This window comes from Ascaphus truei, chromosome 5 (genome assembly GCF_040206685.1).
Source record: "Ascaphus truei isolate aAscTru1 chromosome 5, aAscTru1.hap1, whole genome shotgun sequence".
Lineage (NCBI taxonomy): Eukaryota > Metazoa > Chordata > Amphibia > Anura > Ascaphidae > Ascaphus > Ascaphus truei.
In genome coordinates this window covers 176,019,355-176,028,538 of record NC_134487.1, presented here as the reverse complement: position 1 = coordinate 176,028,538, position 9,184 = coordinate 176,019,355, and the positions used below count along the sequence as shown (strand labels likewise).

General features: G+C 43.8%; 1 protein-coding gene across 4 annotated transcripts in view; it reads right to left on the bottom strand.

The window, feature by feature from the left end:
• Positions 1 to 5,167: 5,167 nt before the first annotated feature.
• The window catches only part of PRNP (prion protein (Kanno blood group)), a 41,093-nt gene continuing 37,076 nt past the window's right edge, over positions 5,168 to 9,184 (bottom strand). For all 4 annotated transcript variants that reach the window (XM_075601284.1, XM_075601282.1, XM_075601285.1 and 1 more), the window contains one exon: positions 5,168 to 8,236. In XM_075601284.1, coding sequence (XP_075457399.1) covers positions 7,564 to 8,226 — 663 coding nt within the window. In that variant the 5' untranslated portion in view covers positions 8,227 to 8,236 and the 3' untranslated portion in view covers positions 5,168 to 7,563. The remainder of the gene's footprint in view (positions 8,237 to 9,184) is intronic.

Sequence of the window (9,184 nt, the reverse complement as noted above, 5' to 3'; positions counted from 1 at the left end):
GATCCATCTGTATCTCACCCCCTTATCTCTTAGGGTCCTTGTGAACGGTAACAGGGCTCTACGGCGGGCAAGTGTCTCTGGGGATAGATCCTGGTAGACAGACATACGCACGTCCTCAAATTCAACGATCGGCAGGGGTCTTGTTTTGTGCAGCACTGCTTCCTTTGAGCGGTAATAATGCATTCTGAGCACAATGTCCCTTGGCTGCTCGTGCATTAGAGGCTTCGATCTCAGGGCTCTGTGGCACCTGTCGAGGGCTAAGAGATCTTTAGGGGTGTCAGGCATCAGAGACTCCAACCATTTCATGATGAATTCCTCACAGTCCAGGATTGTTTCAGGGACCCCCCTCACCCGAAGGTTATTCCGTCTGTCCCTGTTTTCTGCATCCTCCTGGCGGTCCCGCAGTTCGTTTATTTGCTCCTGGAGATTGCTGTATTTGCGGTCCTGTCTCTTTATGGATCTGATTGTCTGGTCCATTTTTGTTTCTAGGACATTCGTCCTCTCCCCCAGCCCGGTAACCTCTCTCTTAATGTCCTTAAGCTCGGCTTGTAGCAGTGCTTTAAGGTTGTCATATAATTTGTCCAGGTCGCCTTGTCTCAACGGCCTCGGTGCAGGGTTATCCTCTCCTTCTCCTTCTGGCTCCGTTTCCGAGCCGGCGTTTGAATGTGGCGCCATTTCTCCTCCTGCACCGCTGGGTCCCGCGCGGCCAAAGTATTCTGGCAGCACCTTTTTTTTGCTTGTTTTGGGGGGTTTTCGAGACATTGCGGGGTACAGTGGGGCTTTATATGTCCTCTGATGTGTTGTGTGGGCAATTTTAATGAGTTTCGGTAGGTTTCAGCTATCAATATCTTCTAGCGAGGCACGGAGCACTTATCTTAAGCAGCCATGCTCCTTGCCGTCGCGCATGCGCCTCCCCATTGGTCGGTTTTTAATTCCTGCCCTCCTTGCCTCAGCCTCCCCGTCACACCCCTAGCCCACACTGGCCAACACAGGTGAGCCCTCGTGCTGTGATTGGCTCAACACACAGAATTCGTGCCGTAATTGGTCGCTGCCCCATTCTCCATGTTTCTCTATGGAGAGGGGCGACTCTAGAAAAGTAGTGGTCAATCTGAGAACCACAGATTATTCTTGGGTTGGCGTGCAGGCAGACTAAGCGGAGGACTCCAAAGACGTGCCAGACACACCTGAAATCGAGGCTGCCTGCTATTCCGAGCAGATTTAAAGTTGCTCGGCTGCAACTTGCATCCAGCGGTGCCTGAAGACTCTGGACCTCCTACAGAAGTTGAAGTTGCTCCGGGGAAGTCATTCCGGTGTTGCTGGGCAACTAGGCGACTGGGATTTCCTCTGTATTGCTGTTAGTATAGCTCTGTTAAGTGACTTTGTGCTGTGTCTGTTGGCTACGGCTGAAATGAACACCCGTTTATTTGATCTCTGTGTCCTGTCTGGTGCTTGATCCCATGAATAAGTTCTGGTCTCCTGTGACCTATACATAAAATAGAAGTGGTGATAACTTTCCTATAATGCTTATCATTGATCAAATCAGTAATTGATCGTCAAGCTGCTGTAAGGTTCCGAGCTTCAATCAATGGGAGACAGTCAGTGGTGCTCTTCTCAGTTTTATCACACTGGCAGAAATAGACACAGCCTCAAAATCTAGGTTCATTACTGTACCTGCTAATAAAGGATATTTTGGGGCATTTTTGGAAGTAGAGCATGCTGGGAGTGGAGTATGATGTATCCAAGTACATTGTAAACCTGTTAAACATTGGGGCACCGCTTTTTGGAACTCACTTTAGAAAGATGTATACAATGTTTATGTTCTAAAGAGCTTTTTGTTATAAATCACCTTTTTCTGTAATTTAAAGTGCATTTGTAAATTTGTAAGTAAAAAAGTAATGTGTGAATAAAAATAGTATGAAAGTACCTACTAGCACCATCACTCATCAACCACACTCAGTATGTATTTTTAATGTTTCATAAACAGATAACACGTGTGAAAATACCAGCAGATATCCAATATTTTCTTCCTTCCTGTGTCCCTGTCACTCTGTCACCTGACTATGACTAGCATGGGCTGAAAGGGTCATAGATCCTAGACTTAGTCAGGCCTCGACTGAGGCCTCTCCCTTAACCCCATAACACACAGCACCAAGCAGGAAGGATAACTGGTCATATTTTTATTGAACATACAAAACATCAAATATTGATGAATCCAGGTACCCAGAAGTTGCACTGAAACCTGAGTCTGAAAAATAGTTGTACTTGGTCCTAGGCAAGGTTTAGGGCCCACAATACACCTTATGCTTAAGTGATCACACAGAGAGAGGACAGAGAGTCACACGCACATACAAAGTTTCACAGAGTGACTGACAGGCTTTTCTTCCTGCAAAATTATTTCATTTGGGGCCCCCTGTACCAGCATGCCCTTGGCAGGTGTCTAGTTTGCCTGTCTATTAATCCAGCCCTGCCTCTACCATTACAAGAGTTGGAGGGATACCCCCTGCTCATACAGTATCTCCAATCGCCACTAGCTGCCCAGGCCACGTGGCTTACAAACATACAACAGCCTGGAATTTCACTCCCAAACCAGCTGCCCCGGCCGCATATGACACTGTATTTTCCATTACCATATTGTAGGAGGTCCAGATCACCTTCATTTAAAGGAGACAACATTGACCAAGTCCCTTTTATGCCCACCAAGCTATGATAATCATGTACATGAAATCATAACACAATTAAAGACACACCTCCTAAACAAACACATGTACACATGCACAGGGGCAAAGCCAAAGGGCCCGCGCTCTTGGGGGCCTGCTCTCCCCCTGTCAGTTATCCTGCTGACATCCCTTACTCTTCTCCCCCAGATAGAAAAAGGTGAGGGGACATGATGGTACGCGGTGGTGGGCCGCCAGAGTGACGCATAGGAGCAGCGGGCAGATGAGTTAGGAGTTGCACGGAGGCAGAGCAGGACAGCCGGGGAGGAGCGCGCCTCAGCGGTCAGACCCGGAAGTCTTTCTTAGTTCCGTTGTTTATGCTGCTACAGCGCGCTCCTCCCCGGCCGTCCTGCTCTGCCCCCGTGCAACTCCTAACTCCCCTGCCGGCTGCTCCTCTGCTTCACTCTGGCGGCCCGCCTCCATGTACTCATCTCCCCCTGCCTGCCTCTATCACCATCCTGTACCACAGTAGGCATGGAGGAGAGGGAGAGAGCTGGAGGAGAGGGAGAGAGAAAGAGGAAGGGAGAGAGCTGAGGAGAGATAAGGAAAGATGATGAGGAGGGATGAGGAAGAGGCGGGGGAGAGAGCTGAGGAAAGATGATTAGGAGAGATGCCCTCCAATTTATATAGAGACAATTTTTTCTCCTGAATCTACGGAATACGTTCACTTATAATGGGCCCCTGAAAAGTTTTTTGCCCGGGGGCCCGTGCATGTCACGCTAAGCCACTGCACATATCTATCTATCTAATGTGTACACACACACTCTTATTTATTCATCACTTCTCTTCCATCACTTTTTTCATTTTATTATTATTTTTTTTAATAGCAAATCAACTAAGTACCAGTAAAACACCCCCCAAAGGAGGAAGGGAACATCTGAGTCACTTTCAAGCAGGAACAGAAGTAGGACCACCCTTTTTCCTCCCTCAAATACCTTTAACTTCAATTCCACCACCATACATCTTCCTGGGAGGGGTCACTTGGACTTGACGTGTTGCCCCTTCCTTAAGAGTTTGGGGCTCTCATTCTAGCACTGTAACCTATGCTCACCTTTAGTAGCCTTGTGATGACCAGGTGTATGTGGAACTCCCTTTGACCACCACAAACAGCGAGCAAATATGTAAATAGCGATAGAATACATAACGCGACTTCTATTCAAAAGGAAGTCAAAAATTTATTCTAGCATAAAAAAAGCAATACCCATGTTAAAGGACGTTTCAGACTTGACAAAGGACTTAGAGCCCTAAATATTGCCCTTTTTATCATGTGTATTACGTTATATTTTTTATGCTTCAATAAGGTTTAGACTTGCTTTGGAATGGGAGTGTTGTGGATTGTATTACTATTTAGGCACTATGACCCTGCAGTATAGATTATGGCTTTGAGAGGGACAAACCTTGAGCTATTTAGTCTTCCTGTCACCGTGTCACCCTGTGGTGCGAGGGACACGCTCAGTCCTATCTCCCTCTGTGGGAGAAAAAAAAAAAAAGGATAGGCCACAGATCCTTTGCATATGTAACGCTGATTGTGGGAGCGATAGACTAGGCAAGTATTAGATTCCTTCTGTCTTTTGTTATTCAACATCAGGGGCAGACCGGAGAACGCATGGTCCTATTTATTAAGCAGTCTTCTGCTATATGACACCTTCCGGTGCTGGAAGACCCTGCACAGTCCATTGGTGCCTTTTTTGACAGAAGACTACTTAGTAAATATGGCCATATATCCCTTAGAAAATATCGAATGATAGAAGCTAATGTCCCTCCTGTCCATAGTGCTTTGTTATAAGCTGCACCCCAGAATGGGACCTTTGGGGATGGGACCCCGAGGACAGTGTGTCGCCGGCTGTTTCGTCACTAAGGTAAGTGATTAGCGTTAGCATTAGGGGTTAACTTTAGGGGGTTAGGGTAAGGGGTTAAAGTTAAGCATTTTAGGGTAAGGGGTTAAAGTTAAGCATTTTAGGGTAAGGGGTCCGATTAGGGTGTTAGGGTAAGAGGTTAGGGTAAGAGGTTAGGGGTTTTAGGATAAGGGGAGTAGGTTTGTAGGGTAAAGATTAGCGTTAGCATCAGGGGCTAAGGTTAGCGGTTAATGGGTTAGGGTAGGGAGTCAAGGTTAAGGTTTTTAGAGTAAGGGGTAAGGTTAGGGGGTTACCTTGGCGGCAAAATGCCCAGCGGCTAAATGTCCATGTGGCTAAACGGCGTTGGCGGAGTGGCGTCAGCTAAATGTTTTAGACCGCTGCACTCACATTTTAAAGAAGCAAGGGTGGGAAAGGGAGGTTAGGGGCTTTATATCCCTGTCTCTCAATTACTCTGAATTAGATTGTAAGGTCTTATGATCAGAGAGATTCTTTATGCGTTTATGAAGTTCATGTCTGCAGTGATTTCTGAAGCGGATTGCAATGGATTTCCTTACAATCCATTGCACTTGACAAAGTTAAAACGTAACAAAAATCGCCTTCAGTAAAGACTGTTTCATCCACAGTAGTTTATTATAAACAAAGTACAACATTGTTAACAGTGAGAATGATAAATGCACGCGATCAGGACCAGTTGGCAGTTTTATGAGCTTGAACAGAGACCGCTGTAATACATTTTATCACATTGTCTTAGGAAACACAGAAGGACCTATGTAATATGTATCATGGTACAAGCCATTGCGAATGCAGAAATGGCAATTTAGTAATGGGATAAAGGGTCAAAGTGACCTATGGTTAATGGGTAACATAGTTTTCCTGCAGAGAGGCCAGCAACACATTGCTTTCGGGCCCCTCAGGCAGCGAAAGGTTTAAAGGACCATGATATATTTAATAGGTTTCAAGGGCCAGTCTTCCATAGGAACAAAATGAACTAATTGACGTAAACCTGTTTAATAGGTTGATTGGTTATAGGATCAAAATAAACTAGTGACATGTTTAATGGGGGAAATCTTTGTGCTTGAGAAGCTATATATACATACGTTTGTAATTTACATTTACAGTGGAGGAGCAGGATTAAGGGGTATTCTAAGGGGTTATTATTTATTTTTGCACCCCAATGATGATATAATTTGATAAATCCCTGAAACCCCCAGTCCCTTATAGATTTTTTTTGCAATTATATCAAAGTTGCCTTTCAAAAAGGTTTTAAAATGCGTACACTTGTTTGATTTATGTAGGTTTAACCTTCCTGACAATGTTTCTACCCATTAAGTACCATATATAATTGACATCAGCTCACTGCATTCCTACAGTATATGGGGGCTGCCACTTTATTAATTCTATACCTTCAACCCCTTTGCCACCAAAGGGGCCAGCAACGCATGCAAAAGCACTTACTCTGTATCATGTATCATATAATTGGTCAAAGTTAAGGAGTTCTGCATATTAGCGTTTAACAATAACTGTAAGGGGTTTTTCATATCAAAACATGCGCAATCATTTCTGTTCAGTAACAGTCAAAATATACGGCGCAGCTAAAAGCAGGACGGAGTCGAAAATAATATTCAGAAAATGCGCCCCAAACGCGTCGCCCTCGGCTTACTAATCAATAACGGCTTTAATGGCAAGGGATCTATACCACATTACAAAAAATCTGTTAAATCAACAGTCTACTTGGTCGTAGAAGGTTATTTGATTTACAAAGCCCCTTTACTTTTCACCTTGACTGCATGCTTCATACTATTATTATTTTTTTGCACAACATTGATAATTTCTGGTCTCTTTAAAGATGGAAGCAATCTACATCAATGTTTCACTTTGGAGAATTGCTTTATGCCTTCAGCATTAGGACGAGAAGGTGTTTCGACTCAAGCCTTTAAGAATCTCTGAAACAGATCTTATGTTAGGAAATTAAAAGCACTAAAAACCCACAGAACTTGCAAGCTAGGGAAGTGCCTTTCCGAGCAGTTCATCTTTAATACATTTTTCAGATGGGAGAATATGTAGAGTGGGTATTAATGAATTCATGAACGTGGGTTAAATTCCTGCAAGGATCACTTATACATACACTGTGAATCTCCATGTACAGAAGTAACACGTTTTTATTTACCTGCTGAGAATGCAGAATATTGCATTACACTGTAGAATATGAATGAGTTTCCATAGAATTCTATGGCAGCGATAACGCAGAATATCCCAACGCATTCCACCATTACGCCAGCAGTGGAAATAACCCTCGTTACATCTGTACATTTCTTAATAAAATATCACAATTAAAAAAAAACCAGATGTGCTGCTTTAACTATGAAATTACAGTACTCAGCCATGTAACACCCTCTCTAACAAAATGATTCTATTCTGTTTTAGTGTTGAATATCTTTGCCAAACAAGGACCTCAACAAAAAGCATAACTACGTAATAGCTGTTATTCTCTACGTGTTCTCCATACCTAATGAAGATTCCCAAAACTAGTTTGATTAGGGATGAATTATAAAGCAGTCTGCCAATTCAGAAGAGCGACCATTGTAAGAGGCCAAGAAAAATAAGTTACAATTGATATTTCTTCAGCTGCTATGGAATTTCACAATTAAATGTGACTTTAAAAAAAAAAAAGGGCAAAATAAAGACAGCTTGTACAAAATGAAAAACACATTGGATGTTGTAAGTAGAACTGCAGCATTAACTGTGGTTCTTTGCAGTAATACAGATCTGTATCCACGTGACTCAAGCCAGGGAGTACAAAACCACTGCTTGCTTTTCTATACAGATGTGACATGTGCCATGTATACACTATAATAGGTTATATTACAGATTTGTATAGTATCCAATGGCAGTGCTTACACAGGGAATCACAATAGAGAATGCCAGCTTAGCCGGGACATATCTGAATATGTATATATTTCAAAAATCCATATATACACACACATCTTATCCCATCACTGGACCACAAAATAGACAAAAAGGGTAATAGAGAGGACCAGCCATGGGTTACACAGCAGTCTCAACCCGAAGCCGTAGCTCGTTCTGTACTCGCTGATGCACATCTGACGGATTATTTGGCTCTTGACCTTGGTTTCCATTGTGTCGATCTCGCTGCTATTTGTCTTCTCAGCCGGCTTCACGATATACTCTGTTACCGTCATGTTGAAGCAGTCGTTGACGAACCTGTCCTCTGGGATGTAAGCGTTGCCTCTGTACACCGGTCTGTAAACCTGATTGGGCATCTGGTTGTGATAGCGGTCGTAATAACGGGACTCTTCGTTGTTGTCAAATTGGTAGCTCATCCGGCCCACTGCGCTCCCCAGCATGAAACCCCCAACTACTCCCACCGCGGCTGCTCCTGCTGCCATCTTCATGTTGGTTTTGGACTTTGGGGGCTTCCACTGCTTGTTGTTGAAGTTGTTGCCCCCACTGGGGTTATATGGCTGCCCCCAGTTGCTGCCGCTGTTCCAGTTGGTCCCAGGTGCGCCTTGGCCTGTGTTCCGGTTGTTCCCATTGTTCCACCCGCCGCCTTTGTTCTTCCCAGATTTCTTGGATGCCTCAGTCAACACAAGGACAAGGGAGATGAGCACTAAACAAGCCCATATACTTCTTTGCATGGTGACAAACCTGCAATTAGAGGAAATGACAAATCATCAACTTGTATGTCATTCAAGGTTCTAGTCTCTTTGTTGGTTCTGGAGAAGTGTAGATTAGTCGTACATTTTAATACCTTAGGCTTTAAATCCTAGTTCCCACGGTTCATTAAATGGCTGCCTTTCAGTTTCAATCAATCCTTCAATCAGTGTAACTCAGCAGCTACAATGTATTCTTATATTACTAAGGTAACATTATCTATTGTTACAGTTTGCAGCTCAAACAGTTGGGAATATTGGCAACAAATTATCGCAAACAGTAAAGTGTTGCACAGATTTTGCACTGCTGGGGAAGTGTGTTAAAGCTGCAGACCAAGCAATATCCTCCACATGGTTTTTTTTTCTTTCTTTCTAATAAATCAGTTCTGTACTATGAGAAAATACTTGTAGCATTTTTTTTAGCTTGATTTTATTGCAGTTTTCAATGGGATACAGAAAATAAAAAGAGAATATTCAGGACCACATCTAGCAGTTTTCGCATTAAATAACATATGGGCCAATCTAGCCAATGTTTCAGTCAAATTTCAACAGTATTGATGGGGTCAAATTAACAACAACTACCACTAACACATTTAAAGAATAAACAAACCAGACAAATACAGGGGGAAGAGGAGGAGGGGGAGAACTCCTTCTTCAGCCATAGGTTTTTAACTTGTCATCAGTACCCATCTATATATATAAGACGGAAATAATGTTTGTGTGTGTATTTGTTCCCCCTGTGATTGGCCCCCCTGTGATTGGCCCACCAGCTCATTGGCCTGAGGGTGGGCTGACGGCACAGCAGGGCCTGCCCTTCACACCGCGTGCTCCTCTTGGGCTCACTTGGAGTTGGCAGCTCACTTGGCAGGACCACACACTGACTACTTTGCTACTCGCTCTCCTCGCCTCACCGCCGCTGATCTCACCCTTCCACCCGCTCCCT